Below are 17,252 nucleotides of genomic sequence, written 5' to 3' on the forward strand. Positions count from 1 at the left end.
CTCTCACAAACCAGAGTGTCCAGCTCTGCCACTAGCACGCGCATACTCTTGTTCCCCCGACAAACTTGTCTTGTCTAGAGTGTGAAAAATCAGATTGCAACCCACTCAGCACACACAAGCTGTGTGTGGGCATCTATTTTCCATTGTTTTTTTCTCCCTGCCCCAAAAGACCCAAAAGAGTTGCAGTGCGGTTTGTTTTGTCTTCTTCTGCTTGACCAGAACTTGTCTTTAAATAAATTTTTGTCTGGCCCAGAAAAAACTACAAAGGGAAGAGTGTATAATAAGTTCATTTATTTGTCAACACTGAGCCACAAAATGAGAAAATGGCTGGCTTTGAATGTTAAGAAGGCAAGCTCGTCAGTTATCAAAGGGCCCATGGCTTTGATTTTTTTTTTTTTCCTAAAAAGAAAAGGGAAGAAAAATCACCCTCAGAGCCATCACACAGTTTGCTTTGCAATTGAATATGGCAATATGGTAATGCAGACTGCCAGGGAGTGTGGGACCGTGAGCCCAGAGGTGGCCCTGCATCAGAGAAATGGCATGGGGGGAATGAGGTGGGTAGGAGGGTCTTTTCTTCTGCCAAAACCTTACGAAGGTCTGGATACCGATTAAAGAATGATGCTTAGTGCCCCCCTCAGCCGCCCCTGCTGTCTAAAACCCAACAACACCCTCCCCCAACACCCATCTTTTGTGCCGGCTGTCAGGTTGAATTGGAATCCACAGAGAGGGCTTGATGTTGCATCTCTCAGTTGGATGAGATGAGGTGATGATTTCGAACAATGAGGCCACACTCTCTTGCTCACTAGACCCAGGTCCACCAGTGGCCACAGTCAATATGCTAAAAGATAGCAGCAATGCTGACACAAATCTCGAGCTGTTGTAACAACAGTGACATGTGTGCCATTCAACCTCAGGGGTATGTGTCTGAAGTAAAAAAAGTATTGAAAAACAGTCTGAAAATAGGGAGAGGGGCAGCCGTAGAAAAAGGAGAAAGATAGAAATCAATGAGGCAGGGGGCAGACAGTCTAAGCTGTTTGTTTCTTTCTTTTCCTCTTTCTTTCTCCCCCTTCTTGCAGTCAGTCGTCTTTTTGGGTTGCAGGCCCGTTCACAAGCTGTCTTATTTGCATTATGAATGACAGTGAGAAAGCTAACAAGGTTATTGGTCTTTGAGATGTACGCCTGTGACCACACGTGGAAAAAGGACCTACAGCAGTGAGCATTGGCAGGGGGACTGTGGCTCTTTATTCCATCCTTTCCGAAGGCTATAGGGCTTTTTTTCAGGGAGCACACGATTTACTTAGGAGCTTGAAGAAAAGGGGCCGATCTGCAAAGGGTGACTGGAGGAGAGGGATGGGGGTGGGGTGCTTTTCAGATTCTTTTCAAGCCAAGTGAACCCTCATTATCCTGGGCTGCAGTCATTAGCAAAGGACTGTGCACAGACCTAATGGAAAGGGTGCTTTATTTATCAGTATTTATGATTTTTGTATCCATTTCATAATATTTGAAATAACTATTCCAAATACTGTAGAAAAGTCTGATAAAGTACATTTTTATGAACTCAAAGCTTGACAGATCTTTCTTTTTCTTCAGATTTCAACTTTGCCATGTACCCTCCATCCATGATTGCAACGGGCAGCGTGGCAGCGGCTATCTGTGGCCTGCAGCTCAACAGCACTAACCGCTCACTGTGGGGAGACAACCTTACAGAGTTGCTCGCCAAGATCACAAACACAGAAGTTGTGAGTATTGTTGCTTTGACAATAAATTTTACTAATACAACTTTTAATAAATCATTATGATACATAGCATTTCCCTGCAGGCCAGTGTGCTACACAGATCACCTCACAGTTTGTTTATATTCGAAAGTGGGGTGATCATATAAGGGTGCTTTCTAATTTAAAACAGAGACCATGACACATGATAAGAAGATGCTTTGTTTTTTACCAATAGCAACGCTATTGGTAATCCGTGGGACAAGTGTTGCTGTGCCTGTAGGACTGTGAGAGGAGGCTGTGCATTTCCCCTATTTACTCAATGGGCTTGGGTCCAGCTCCAATTCAATTTCACATTCAGCCACTGAATTACTGGAAATGAAATGGGATTGACCCTGACTGAGAGACTGTAAGGAGAGAATCCGCAGGGCTAGCGGAATGTGTCAGGGATACTATGGCTTTATGCTAATGACTTGCATACAAGTTCACACATACTGTCGCACGAGGGACCACCTCCTGGTCATTTAGTTTCTTTTAGGTCCTTTAGTTTCTCTTTAGGGGGAAAAGTAAAAGCCAAAGAGAATAGAAAATTAGGATTAAGAGAATAACCCAGGAAACACATTTAATTCCTGTCCTGACCTGAAGAGGTCAACCCTCCTCAAGATACCCTAGAGTGCACTGCTGCTGGTAGAATGACTGCTGCCCCAGCATGTGGTGTGTGAAGTCGTGCACCATAGCAGAGGAAAAACAAATAGTCCTCCACAGCAGTAAAGGTGCTCAGTGTCTGAGGAGTGTGAGGTCCAGGGCAGAAGGAATGAACTGCCTGCTCCATGAACAACTCGTCACATTGCTAGATGCCAACAAGCCATACCTTTGAAAACATGCAGGTAGGGTGTATGCACACTACCCTGCTCGCACTAAGCTATAAAGCCTAAAGAAAACTTAAAGGTATAGTTCTTTCATCATTTACTGACCCTCATGTCAATTCAAAGTTGTATGACTTTTTTTCTGCTGTGGAACGTAAAGAAAGATATTTTGAGAAATGTCTCAGTGTTTTTGTCTATCCAATGGAAGTTCCAATCCAATAGTTCTTCAAAATATCTTCTTTTGTGTTCTGCAGACATGAGGGTGAGCAAATGACAGAATTAAAATTTTGGGGTGAACTGTCCCCTAAAGGAAGGCAATTAAACAGTTTGTCTTGCCAAGGATGCACATTGTTGTTTGTATATGTTCTTACACACTTTCCCGACAAGTGGGACTGATGCCATGCGAACACAGACTCCTATGTTCTTTAGAACATTTGTAGTACATTTGCGGCTGATAGATGCAAGTGCTGTTCTGTGTTGATGCTTTGGAAACAAAATCAAACTATAAAAGTGAGGCGGGCAACACAATGCATTTTTCTGCCTTCTCTTGCATTGTCATTACCTAGCAACAGGGGTAAACAGCTGCTGCTTCAGATAAGACAAACATACCGCAGTTCAGAGCCAAAAAAATACAATGTGAACACAATTTAGTGGGAGCAGGTGGAGGGGGAGCAATCGAACTTGGGTTCGGACCATTGAGCACTGATTTTGTTTGGGACGAATAACTCATTTTACTAATCAGAATTGTATTTGCATTGTGTTGCGAAAATCTTAGAGGTCCTATCTAGAAAACCTAGTCTTCAATAAACAAGGTTTTTGTGTAATAAAGTTTTCCTTAGTGTATGAGGACCTTCCATATTGAGGCAGAGGTTGGGAGGTGAGCGGTCAGACAGAGTATGAAGGAAAGTCAACCTAATGCCAAACGATGCTTCCAGCCAGGAATCAGGAACCCTGCTGACATTTGTGGTGTCCAGTGCCTGTAGTTTCCAGTAGACATATGATAGGGGCAGCCAGCCTCTTCCAGTCGTCCTTGGAATGTGTGTGTAGCTAAAGACTCACCTGGTGAAGCATACTCTGTGCAGCAGTAAGGTACACACATGCATGCCAAACCAGGAAGGCTGAAAAATTGGCTTGAAGTTTCCACAAACACTCTAACGTCTCTCTAAGAAGGAAGCAAAAGGCACTAAATATTCGTCTGGCACTGGGTGTTAATAGTAAAGTTTGTTACTGTAGCTACAGTAAATACAGTAAATGATGCTCCTTGGGATGTTGTAGTCATCCAGGATCTCAGAGTTATCAGTTCTTTTAAATGAGGCCTTGACTGATTTGTTTATGTTGAGGCATGAATTTGTGTCCTTGTGCTCCTCTAGAATATTTATAATATAGCTTTATACAAGCTAAAGCTCTGCAGTTGGAGAAACTAATCAAGAAGAGAGAGCCCACAGTGAAAACTCTTTTGAGATACTGCAGTTTCTAAAAGTAGGTGAAATGTTAGAAACTTTGGGTCTGGTATGCTGAGAATGCTCCTTTGCCTAAAGTCATAATGTCATAAGGACGCTGTTATTTGCAACCGAAATGTTATTTGGAACTGAAGAGTTGCAAATTATTTAGAGAAGAACTTCAAGGCTTTTTTGGTACATAGGATCATGTGTTAGGCCCCCTGGCCTCTTGCATTAGGCCTCTGGGACATCTTAATCCCTTTCATTTCTCAATGCTGTGATGGCCTTGCTCTGAACCCGGCAATCCTTGCTTTCACTTCCCATTAAAAAAACAGACACCGTTTTTGAGGCTACTTAAATCTCCCCTTCCTAGGCTTCTTCTGTCCAAGATGGCACACACTGAGTGACATCACAATAACTGCTGGTTCTTCAGTAGACCATTTTTCTTGTGGTTTTGACCCATTTTTATTAATTTGTTTGACTTTGACAATTGTACCCATGCTCCGGTGGGATAGAGGGTGTTCTTGATCAGGGCAGGGTTGGATTAAGCAGGGACCACCCACTCCATCCTGCAGCTCACCAAGTGCCACCCTTCTCTGGATCTAATCATTGAGAAGCTCTTCTAGAGCAAGTCCTGGTTTTACCAGTAGTCACACATTGAAGCTATTAGAGTTGCCTGAATTAAGCCTTTGGGGCTTGGCATGAATTTGGTTGTGCAGCTATAAAGAGCAGCGCACAGGGAAATGTCTTTTAAGAAGTCGGGCCTGGCATTCTTGTGGTAAGACATAGGCAGTTCCTTTACATGTTTTATGCTTTAGTTAATTTACTAGAAGGATTTACTTTTCATGACTAATAACAGCTCATCGTGGTGGGAAACAAGAGACCTCTAGAAGGATGGTGGCGTTGTCATCCACGATGAAAGAAAACAACTTGGTGACACTAAGCTTTTTCTCAACAAAAAATAAATAATTATTTAAATGCCTTCCGTCAGTCACTCAAAACACCTGAGATGTTTTTTTGTGTGATAGACTGCTTCTACAGGCAAGAAACACTTGCCTGGCCCAGGAGCCATGCATAACATAAGTTCAGACTTTGGCCCATCAGCTTTTAATTAGCAGTAAATGTCAAAGGAATGCAGCCTCTCCACAAGCAACACATTCTCCACGGGCCCTCCCCATGGGCCATTCACAGCAAACTTCCCACAGATGCCTGTTGTGCCTCAGACATACCCACTAAACAGGAGGGAGAGCTTTGATCACCGTACATCCATTTAGTTGCACTAGAGGGCATCATTGCTCATTTTGGTGACAGTGTGAAAGCCATTTTAAATACCGGTATGTCATGTGCTCTTTGGAGCCACCCACAGGGCATTTCTCATATTTTATCAATAAAAAATGATTTTTTTTTCTTAGTTATACAGAGCAGGAAGAAGACTCTGGTGGACTCAAATGAGATCCCCTTAGGTCATTACATGCTGTTGTGAAAATGGAAGGGTATAAAAAACCTAAACGAAACTACCTTGTTTTATCCATGGGACATGGATGTAATTAACATAGCAAACTGTGGTAGAGATTTTTTTTTTTTCTGTTCGCAGGGCAACTTCTATTGTTTTAGGCGCATGTTTGGTATAGACAGAAAAATCTGAGTTAGAATTTTGATTAAATCTTGTTGTTTGACGTAAACCACCAACTGTGTGTGAATTTGCATTTGCTTTAACAGCACTACTAACAATAAGTATAAGGACAGACATTGCAGCGATTTAAGTGACCTGATTGTCTAACGTCATGTGTCTTATGCATTGCAGGACGTGTTAAAGGCGTGCCAGGAGCAGATTGAGAGAGTGTTGATGAATAACCTGAGGGAGGGTCGCCGGCAGCAGCAGAAACAGCAGCAGCAGGAACAGGGTGGCCCTCGCAGCAAAGCACTTGATGACCAGGACCAGTCCAGCACCCCAACCGATGTACGAGACATCAACTTGTGAGCTTGCTGCAGGAACGCTGTGATCAGTCTTCAAGAAAAAAAAAAAACAACAAAAAACAAAAATGACAAAAAAACAAACAACCCCAACAAAAAGTGCTTGCTAGTCTTTGTAGAGTTTTATCTTCATTTTCCAGTAAAAAAAAATACTCCCGTAAATGACAAAAAAAGAAAAAAAATACGAAGCTATTTTAGATACAAAAAAATAGATATTTTTAAAATGATTTGATAATGATGCAAAAAGCTCTACGGTGCCTCAGACTCTTAGAAGGGAAGCGTGTAGTATTTTGCAAACTCTTTTGATTGTGTAAACATAATAATATGATATTTAATGCAAAAGTGATAGCGTTAAGGGCTTTTCAAAATAGAGAGTCTACTGTATCAGACTAGCTTGAAAGGGTACAAAAAGTGGGGCTATGTTTTTTTCCTGTTTTGTTGTGATTTTTTTTTTTTTTTTTTTTTTTTTTTGGTTCATTTTGGAATGCCTGAACTTGAACACACATTGAGGTGCCATGAGTCTGAATGAACGCACCCATTCACTTGGCTGTGTACTAAGAGTGCATTAGGACCAGAAAGGGGGATTAAAAAGGAGTGGTGAGACACAAGTCTTATGCTAAGAACGCAGGGCTCTTTTGCTAGGGCAACAGGGGCTTATATCATGATAACAGACTATTAATATTATTTTAATATGATGATGATGATTATTATTATTCCTGTTAAACAAGCAAGTTATTGTCTCCCAATGATAAAGTTACAGATACTTCAAATAAGCTTTTGTCAAGCTGCTTGTGTGCATGCATTTATGTGTGGTGTATGTTGGCTCATGTGCAAGCGTGTACAAGTTACCCTATATCAGGCACTCTTGTGTGAGTCATGTGGGCTTTGTTTAATCATCTATCTGCAAGAGTTTGGTCATAGAGACGGATTCAATGGTAGGCACATGGTCTGGACAGGGATAGCAAATGATTCCACGATGCTTTGAGGGCCTCCTGTATCAGTGCCTTATATTAAATGCTTTTATTTACTGGCCTGGAAACTGCTTGAGGGCTGAGCCCAACCCAGTGCACAGAACAAGAGGAGGCAAGAAAAGGGAGCGGACAGAGACGGCTACGTTCCCTCATTTCTTCTAAAGTCAAGAGTTTAAAATTTGTGGGTAAGGTCGTGCTTTGGGGCAGCTTCCCACTAAATATTACAGTTGTATTGTGTACAGTTTATTACGTTATTACGTATTTTGTTGTGAGCGTGTTGAAGGAGCCTTAGGCTGATTTGTGTTTGGTCCCACCAGGGACTGAGAGAAGAGTCAAGGAGTTGCAAATTTTGCAAATTCAATTAGCAGTAAAGGAATGTGTAGGCAAGAATGATCGAGGATGATGACGATGAAGCTTGGTTAGTTTGAGGTGTAAAGCATGCTGCTGAGATGAGGATGCTGAGTTAGGAGAAGCAGGAAAGGAGGCCAAAGGAGAAACAACAGCTATTATGGTTTCCATAAATCACCTGATATTTAAGATCTTTAATCTATTTGTCTGTTTATTTGTTTGTCCTTTAGTTTTTATGTCTCATGTTTGAATTACAGACCAGTATCTAAACCAGTTTCATTGATACTGCCAGCTCATAACTGGGGAAAGGTTACTCCATCGGTGTCAGTTTAGAGAGCATATTTTAACAAATGGTTATGATTAAGGGGTCTTTTTTTTCCTTTTTCTTTTTTTGGGCTGGTTTCCCATGTTTAGATCATGGCGTGTTCGGTTCATTATAGCGTTAATGCATTGGAAACCAATGTATGACAAAAGCAACAAAATAATAGTAACCAAAAAACAGACAACAAAAAGATAGAAAACCGATCAAAATGAAAAAAAAAAAAATGTTTGTTGGTTTGCACGCTCCAAGGGCAGTTTTCTTGAAATTTGAAAAGTTGAATTTGTGCAACTGCACCATTGCAGAAAAAAAGTTATATATAGTGCCTTGAGTCTAATGTAGACTTTCACCCTGTTTTGCTGAGCTTAAGCATAATATCCACTACCCAGCCATCCAAAATATGCTGCTTCCAAAGGTTGAACTGGCATGGGATTTGAAAACTTCCAAAAGTCATTACAGTGTCCAAAAACAGGGTGCATCAGTAGCACAAAACGCCTTTCATATGCTGAATTCTCATAGCTTACCTTGAAAAGGGGCAGTCGAGCTTAGGTTTGTGTCCGTCTACACGTGCGTGTGTTTGTGTGCATGTCTTTCTGTGTGTAAAGGAGGCGTATATACGTTTCCTTTGACCAGAAACAATTCTTAGTGATGCTTGAGTTTCACAAGTCACATTTCCTCCATCCTCACACCAAAACCCCTGTCAATCTTATTGTATTAAGTTAATCTGTCTTATTATTTTCCCAGCTCTGCTCTGAAAATGAATTAAAGTACTGTTAACAGATTGTATGGTTAGCTATGTCGTTTGAGTTTGAATATGGACTGAAGTTACGTTCATTAAGGGGTGTGATACTGTATCCAAAGTGATGAGAGATGGAAAGGGTGTGAAGACATAAATCAAGTGTCAATATTGTTATTGAGTTATTATTGTTTTTTTCCGCTGCTAAAAAGCTATGATTTTTTTGTTTGTTTGTTTCATCTTATACACAAAAATAACATTACATAGTTGTGATGTCACATCAGTGTGCTGCTATTTTATAAACAATTGTATTATAATTATTTTACTGCTTACAGAATACTTTGAGAATACAGAAGTAGAGGGTAAAAGAAGAACATGAAATGAGTATTTGACTGGAAATGCTCTTTGTACAGTGTGCTTTTATAAAGGCATGTTTCTTTACCTTTTAGTCTTTTTTCCTCCTCTTCTTTCTCTGTCACATTCTGTAAGTACGGTATCTCTATACCTCAGGTTTACTGGACATAAAAGACTTTTCCATTACCTCACACAACTCACAACAGTTTTTTTGGGAACCTGGAAAGGACAGCACATAGAAGAGGTTATGATATTTCTGCTGTGTCTGATGTAGTAAATACAGTGGAATTTGATGTAGATGAATAGAAAGCTTACAAGGCTCCCACCTGGACATCAAAAATAGTGGATGGAGGAGGTGACGAACAATTAACAATGGCTTATGTGCTCAGCCCATATCAGTGGATATAAACCTGGTATCAATAAAGCAACAACAATGAGAAAAGGCCTCCTCCCTCCACTATGACCATATCATGTACCTCAGTTATGTCTGTTGCACAACCTCTGTTCAATAAATATCTGCTTTAAAGAGTGTGGTGCTATGTTGGTCCTATGTTATTCTTCCCTTTTATTGGCAATGTTAATGGTGAAAATAACAATGGGAATCTATCCAGTATGTTATAACCTGGTAGAGAATGACTGTATAGATTGAGTGTCGATAATCTGACACAGACTGGGTTAAAATTATACATTTCATAAATGAAACAGGTTGATCTTTTTTGTTCAGCCATGTTTCCTTACATAATTATCCGCTAAATGATTATAATTAAGTTGGAAATTGTTACAATTGATTTTTAAGAGATGGATTATGAGGTAAAGTCATTAGGGCTTGGCAACTCTGTGGATATTCTTTGGATTTCTGTTGAACTCAAATAATTTGTCATTGAGAGCATGAATGAAGTTAAAGGAGAGGACATGCTGTATGCTAAGGTCAATAAACTTACCATGAAAGAAGTGTTTAGTCTCCTGTTCTTCTTATTTCTGTACGCTGAAAATGTTTATAAACGTTTATATTTTACAACTGAGGAATTGCTGGTGAGCGCTTAACAATATCAAAATTAAATTTGTCGAGTTGAAGTAATGCCAATGAGATATAGTCCAAAATAAAACCGTGACAGACGTTATACAATTTCAAATCCCACCACGCGCCACTGGCGCCAAATGACTCCAAGCTTCTACGTCAGGGTGAGCTGTATGACATCGCCGATGTCCGATTCGTTAACGAATCGTTCTTTTGAGTCGGATCTTTTCAAGGATTCAGTCGAGCTGGTGCACACAAACAGTCTGAACGATTTGTTTAGGAATCGGATGCAGAACGTTAAACACACAGGAAATATGTGTATGAAATTAATTAGCCTATATGACAGCTTTATCAACAAACTTACGCAAAAGAGATGGTTTTAACAAATAGCATTTTATTAAAGCATGCAACTACTATTTCAGCCAAGAAATATAAATGAATTTTAGTATTGTTTCAGCCACATCTAAATTAACTGGGATGAATTAAATTTCAATAAGCACCCTTATAAATAGGCTGCAATTTAAAACGTAAGCAAAAATTGCTTACATGTAGCTTTATTGGAATGTAGAGCTTGTAATGCCAACCAGAAATGTCAGGGACCGCGTAATGACGGTTTTAATGACTTAAAATGAGTCCCTGAATTATTTTTGAACCGTTCAAAAGAACCGATTTTCGAATTTGATTCGGAGTCGGACCTACCAGCCATGCGTACGAACTTCCGGCTAATCAAGTACGGAGATAAGTGCTGTTAGTGCTGTCACCCCTAAAGCAGCAAATATAGGCGCATATTTGAAAACGCAAGGGGCGTGACAACTTGTGGTTGACTCCGACATCAATGGATGAGCATCTATAACCTCACGACGCTGTTTACTGCATCATTATATAGCTGAAGCAATGCTCGCTTTTGGTTTAACGATAGTCCGACAGTAAGTGGGTTTTCTGTCTTGTTTGATTAATGAAAATGATTTTTTTTTTTCTCCATTCATAATTATTAATTCTACATTGCCAACTGATAATCACTGCATTATTGATTAAGTAAATTAAGTAGTTATAAGTCTAGCACTATATCTGAACATCATGGCGTTATCGAACGATATTAATACATGAGGGCTGTCTGACATTTAGTAGAGTTTAAATATGCTAGTGGGAATTTAGTTAAACTTTCCTGGGCTTCTCATATCAAATTACTCCTATCTGTTGTAGCTTATGCTTAAAGGGCAGTACGAATCCCTCTTCCAGTGAAAGGTCAGAGGCAAACTTACACGATGTACATGAAGCAGCTCTTTTAAACAACACAAAAAAGTCTTACCCTCACTGTATCCATGTTAAATAGACATTTATATTTAAGTTATATAGTCTGTTGTCTTCATTGCAAGAGGTTTTGTGGAATCCATTTTATTTTTTTTTTTATTACAGCCTATAAACCCATGAAGTTAGGACCCCCCTAGTGATAGTTCACTTTAAATGAAAAGGATTGGTTACAACTGTGCGCTTTTTATTGATCACTTTACTGTTTTGGTTTAACAGTGGTGAGACGCAGTGCAACAAAGATGGCCTTTTACAAGGTAATTTTTTTAAGGGAAAAATACCTGTTATCCAACTATCAGTACCCCTGTATTTTTTCAGGCATTAAGCATTAATTATTAGCCTTTTTATCTCAGCACATGCTCCACAAACTATAGCTATAATTTTTGTGCTTTTAGGTCAGAAAATAGATTCTCCGCTTTCTGAAATTGGGATACGGCAATCTGAGGCTGCTGGCCAGTACCTCAGGGATGTAAAATTCACAAATGTGTTTGTCAGTGACATGAAACGTGCCAAGCAGGTAAGCAGAAACTTACTAGTAGAAGTCTAGTAGAAACATACGTTTGCCACAGGTAGAGGGAGATGTTTCTCCACAAAATAAAATTCTGTTCAGTGCTCACATGGGTCAATTGACCTGGAAATGCATGTTTCCCTGGATAAGAGTCAGTAAGCATTAAACCGATATACTTATGTGAGTCTTAAGTATTTTGAATATGATAAAGAAACCATCAATAATAGTCTAACTATATGTTAACAGACAATATCTGTTCATTTGCAATATTTTTGCAAATGTTGTTATTATGAGGTTGCCCACTGAAGTTATAATCATGTCTAACTAGCGTGTCCTATTAGTTTCTTGTAAGAAATATCACTTTCCTTGTGTGTATTTGTTTGTTGACTCCTTATCTTCCCCTTTAGCATAAATAATCATGTCTTTTTGTAAAATTACAGACTGCGGAGATCATTGTGAGGAACAACAGAACCTGCCATGATATAGAACTAGTAGCAGATCCATCACTTAAAGAGAGAGTAAGTACAGACTACTGTTTGATAATATAAGAAAAATGTCTGCTCAGAATATGTCCATTCAGAGCAACTTTTCTTATGCAACTCAGAACTATTTTTTCTCCAGAGTTTTGGTATAGCTGAGGGAGGTCGAGTCATAGAAATGAAAAACATGGCTAAAGCAGCCGGGCAGCCTTTACCAGAGTTCACTCCACCCAAGGGAGAAACCATGGAACAGGTAAAATTAATGTCACTGTTATATAATATAATACAATATTATATAATAATCCATGTCTTATTATGTCCCATGTATTTATAATATTTTAAAATTAATTATCAATAAATAAAATAATTTTAGTGTCCAGTTCTTTACATTTTCAACAAAAAACAAATCTTATTGTCATCCTAAACTTCTGTTTACTGTCTTTAAATGAGGCAAATTTTTACTATATATAAATGTATATATACATATATATATATATATATATATATATATATATATATTTAAGCTTATATTCTTTTCAGGTGAAGGTGCGAATTAAGGAATTTCTCAAGGCTATGATCCAGCGAATAGCTAATGACCATCAAGAGAAAGTACAAGATGGTGAGACATCCATACTAGATGAAACCCATTGGGCTCCTGCAGGACTCCCAGATGACGGAGTCTTGAATGTGCCTGTCCATGCCTTGGTTGTTGGCCACGGGGCTTATATGAGCATAATGATGCGGCATTTTTTTGAGGACCTGAAGTGCCCCGTGGCCCGTGGTTCAGACCCAGCTCAACACTTTTCCATCTGCCCGAACACCGGAATGTGCCGTTTTATTATCGCTTTGAAATGTAGTAATACAGGTCTTGCACTTTCAGACATGAAATGCGTGTTCATTAACAGAAGAGATCACATCAAGACTGATTAAGAACAACAGTATATGAGTAGAAAAAGCAAAAAAAAATGTTTACATATCAAGGTTCAAGCACTTAACCCAGATTCATAATACAGAACTTTTGGAAAGGCAACCTTTACAAATATCTGATTTGACTTTATAATATGTATAACATATGAATCCTATATTTTATACCATGTAGACACTGGCAATATTAAATATTGTATTTTGAAGATGTTTAATAAGGGAGTGTTTGTGTGTATGTAAGTTATGGATTTATTTTTAAGTGATATAAAAGTGTAAATGTTAACTAAATAAATATGTCCTACATCTATGTTGTTGTGTTTATAACCAAATGAATTGCTTGTGTATTTATGCAAGAACACAAGATTTTTATATATGCATTTGTGCCTCATATTTGCATAAGAGTTGCAAAGTGTCCTGACATGTACTTCAGTGGCACAGAACAGTCAATATTGAAGATATTCAGCTACTCTGACCTCATTTTAAGGTGTTTATTGAGGGAAGGTTTGTATTAATTGATTTCAGTAAACTCTTACACCCAAATCTGTTGCCAAAAAAAGGATAGATTGTTGGTATGCACTATTTGCCTCTTAAAATTACATAATCACTAAAAACAAATATCAACAAGTCCAACTGATTCCAGTCCAATGCAAATGGCAAATGGCACTGTTCAAGTCTTGAACAGATTGTCCAGTATATCTGTTATGGCGTGTGTGTGTAGATAATCCAAAAGAGAACGAACAGGCAAATAACTTTTATTAAACAACAGAAACCATAGTATTACACACTAGAACATAATGTTAACACATGACAAGGAACTGAGGAAAACCAAGGGCTTAAAATCACAAGGGAAGATCAATTAGAAACCATGGAACAAACAAGGAACTAGAACTCAGGCAAACCGGAAAAACCAAACTGCGGGTACGTTTACACGACAATGATGTACTAAAAATGGAAAAGTCTCGCGCATTCACAGAAATACATTAATTCCGCGTTGACAATTAAGGTGGATAGACTAAACACATAGTAAACATGTGCATACCGTCACTGTTTTCACAGAATCGCGTTTTTGCAGTTTACACGGAGATGACTACGGTATAGTTTTCAAAAACGTGCACTTCGAAACCCGTTTTTGAAAACGGTCTCCGTGTAAACAACAAAAACGCGAATCTGTAAAAATAATGACCGTACACATGCGCATTACATGTTCAGTCTATGGTGTTTCATCGCCATCTAAAGGCCTGCCAGCAGAATACAGCGTTTTTAGTCATTTTCACGGTTTCGTATGAATGGGGATCGTTTTGACAATGGTGTCGTCTGAACGCGGAAAACTCAAAGGAAAAACTTCGTTTTAACCATAAACGTACCCTTACATGACGATGTACTAAAAACAGACACGTTTTTCCTTTGCGTTTTTCGCGTACAGATGACAACGTTGTCAAAACGTTCACACCCGCGAAAACGATTAAAAACGTTGTATTATGCATGACAAGCCATGTAGTTGGCGATGTCACTTTGTAAAGAAAAACTATGCGCCTAGTCACCGTTTTCATAAAACGGCCAGTTTTTAGTTGAAAACGGTGTTGTGTAAACGGCCCCTCAAACACAACTAAACATTTCCGTGACAATATATTAATATTTATCAATCAAAATATATATTTGTCATTGTACTCAATTATCATCATCATGAGCCATTAATCTTGAGATCTAGAAAATCTTGTTTCAAAAATATAAAAGTATCATTACCTCACAACAGCAATGTAATCATATCATACATCTATGATTGTTTTTATATAATATGCTGGGGAAACTTATGAGAAGCGATTTAAATCTGTGACACCCCATCACATATATAACACCAACAAAGACAGGAAGCAAATAAAATGTCAAATTTTCAATCATTTTATTGTTTGAATGCATCCATTACATTTTTTGCAAAATGCTTTATACATTTTAATCAATGAATACTGGTAATTACTTTCTTAGAACTGTTTAAATTACCCTTAAATTAAATAATCTTTTCAGGAATTTTTTGATAAATTGATATTTGATCATTTTTCTAAGATTAAAGATATCAATATAAAATATAATAAATAAAAAAAAGTATCAATACTTCTTCAATAAATAATTCAGTAGAGGTGGCCAGCACCATCTCATATATGTTTGAAACTATGATATTTATGTCTACTGACAACACTTGAAATATGATATAAATTGCAGACTCCAAACATTGCAAGAAAATAATTGCCAACTGCATGTAATTCTTAGTATTTCATGATATTACCTACATAAATCAATGAAAAATGTACTTGCACAGTTCTAATGAAAGCAACATCATTGCCACAGCATTGCAAGGTAGTTTAAATTTTAACTGACTTAAAAAGGTGAAAGGACTGACAAGCAGTGACCTAAACTAGCCTCACTACTGAGCTGAAAAAGAGGCCCTGGATTGCATCATATACTTGCTGGTTATATGTTTCCATGGAACCATTTGCCTTCTTAACATTACAATACAAGTTCTTCAGATCGGTGTGGTCAGTAATTTGTTCAGAACGGATCAGATGGTGCAACTTGCTTGTTTTTCTTTTCCTTTTGCAAATTTGGACTGACTGGGCTCTTGGAGAGCAGTACGTGTAAAGGGTCATCATAGGAAGTGATGGTCTCTTTAGAAACATTACTGCTGCGCTCACGCTCTTGCTCTCGATTTGGTCTTCGATAATTGGTGGTCCTTGACTTGGGATTCTCGAATCCCAAAGGATCAGCTGGGTCAACATGTTGGCTTCTTCTCTGCCTGAGATGTGTTTTATGGTTGTTTGATTGCAGAGAAAGAGGTAATTCTGCACTAGAAGCCTCAGTGTGGCTTTTAGCTCCAAAAAGCTTGATCATTGCGTCACTCCTGCATGTAGATTGACAGGAATTCTTTCTTGGAATTGTTATAAAGCAGTCCTTATTAATGACATCAACCTGAGGATAACACACATCATTTATTAAAAATGTACTTTTTTCAGGATTCTTTGATGAATAGAAAATTCAAAAGAACAGCATTTATTTGAAAAAGAAATCTTCTGTAACATTATAAATATCTTCACTGTCACTTTTGATCAATTTAATGCATCCTTGCTGAATAAAACTATTAATTTCTAACTAATTCTTATTAATTAAAAGGAAACAAAATACTCACCCTAAACTTTTGAACATTACTGTAATTAAAAGTTATTTGGTATTGGATTTTTAAGTTATTATTATTATTATTTGTTATTTATGACGTGTATAAATCCATGACGTAGTAACTACGGTAGCAAATGTCTAAATAGCTGTAAAATTAGGCGTTTATTACTATTAATATTGATCAAACAAATAAAAAAAATCTCATACTTACTGAAATATATGGCTTTTCAGTTGCATCCAAGCACATTATATTATTATTTTTAATATCAAGTACTGAAAGGCAGTCCTTGCTTCTTTTCTTCAGTAAAATTTCTCCTTTATAAAAAGCAAAAGAGTGTCAGTAATATTATTAAAAGTCAAAATATGTAGAAATTGGCATGTTTATTGTAAAAATAAACTTACCTTTTGACTGTTGAGGAATGGCTTTCCTCATCCTATTACCAAATTTAATCATCAGGAAATAGCTGCTGATCTTGGCCTCCATATCTCTCTGATTTTCACTTCTTAAATCTGTTTGGATTGTTTCCTTTTGTATAGGATGGCAAGTTATTAGTGTGCAGATGCTTAGAGCTGCCAGACAGAGAAGATGGACCGTGTGCATGATCAGACTGGCTCAAGAGCTTAGGATACAGTGAGGCATCTCGCTGCTGGTTTATATAACTGGGGGAACATTGGTTCAAAGGTCATGTTTGCCAATCATGAACTGTACTGTTGATCGCTTACAACTGGCAGTTGTAACCAGTGTAAGTAACTTTTTCAAATAAGTAACGCAAGATGCTATTGACTGACAGCTCTCCTGTCCCCATTGTTGAGAGAAATCGTAAGTACAAAGGCATTGTGTGCGCTAAACAAGATGGTTATTTTAGTTCTAGACTAAATGTGAGCATTTACTCTTCCCACAAAAACAGATTCAGTATTCATGATTCAAATGAATAAAAACAGTGAAATGCAAACTTAGAATATTACGCAAACCTGTAATTAACTACATTAAATTACTCAAATATACTTAACGTATTTAATCTCACTTTATTAATCTCTTTGCTGCTGACCTTCGATGATCCAATTCAACCATACAATAAGCAAAAATTACTTTAGATAAACATCACATTTGTGATCAGCCTGAAACTTTTG

The 17,252-nt window shown here is 38.0% G+C and overlaps 2 protein-coding genes and 1 long non-coding RNA gene across 5 annotated transcripts in view; 2 read left to right on the forward strand and 1 right to left on the reverse strand.

Annotated features, from left to right (window-relative positions):
• Positions 1-9,670, forward strand: part of ccnd2a (cyclin D2, a) — a 61,160-nt gene extending 51,490 nt beyond the window's left edge. For all 3 annotated transcript variants that reach the window (XM_051883404.1, XM_051883401.1, XM_051883402.1), the window contains 2 exons: positions 1,591-1,739; positions 5,822-9,670. In XM_051883404.1, coding sequence (XP_051739364.1) covers positions 1,591-1,739; positions 5,822-5,998 — 326 coding nt within the window. In that variant the 3' untranslated portion in view covers positions 5,999-9,670. The remainder of the gene's footprint in view (positions 1-1,590; positions 1,740-5,821) is intronic.
• Positions 9,671-9,823: 153 nt separating this feature from the next.
• On the forward strand, positions 9,824-13,263 carry tigara (TP53 induced glycolysis regulatory phosphatase a). The gene is made up of 6 exons (XM_051883405.1): positions 9,824-10,663; positions 11,265-11,302; positions 11,441-11,562; positions 11,994-12,071; positions 12,175-12,285; positions 12,573-13,263. Exons 1-6 carry the CDS (start codon positions 10,632-10,634, stop codon positions 12,960-12,962), a joined length of 771 nt encoding a protein of 256 aa, XP_051739365.1. The 5' UTR covers positions 9,824-10,631; the 3' UTR covers positions 12,963-13,263.
• A 1,576-nt stretch (positions 13,264-14,839) lies between these two features.
• LOC127507302 (uncharacterized) lies at positions 14,840-16,765 on the reverse strand. Its single transcript, XR_007928321.1, has 3 exons — positions 16,524-16,765; positions 16,333-16,436; positions 14,840-15,917 (listed from the first exon to the last, which is right to left on the reverse strand). It is a non-coding gene; the product is annotated as an uncharacterized LOC127507302 (long non-coding RNA).
• Between the last annotated feature and the right edge of the window lie 487 nt (positions 16,766-17,252).

This window comes from Ctenopharyngodon idella, chromosome 24, assembly GCF_019924925.1.
Source record: "Ctenopharyngodon idella isolate HZGC_01 chromosome 24, HZGC01, whole genome shotgun sequence".
Lineage (NCBI taxonomy): Eukaryota > Metazoa > Chordata > Actinopteri > Cypriniformes > Xenocyprididae > Ctenopharyngodon > Ctenopharyngodon idella.

Excerpts from the sequence above, each read along its gene's own strand:
- tigara (XM_051883405.1), top strand. The coding sequence starts at position 10,632 with ATGCTCGCTTTTGGTTTAACGATAGTCCGACA. Across the intron at positions 11,563-11,993 it reads ACATGAAACGTGCCAAGCAG|ACTGCGGAGATCATTGTGAG; the intron begins GTAAGCAGAAAC and ends GTAAAATTACAG. Across the intron at positions 12,286-12,572 it reads AGGGAGAAACCATGGAACAG|GTGAAGGTGCGAATTAAGGA; the intron begins GTAAAATTAATG and ends TATTCTTTTCAG.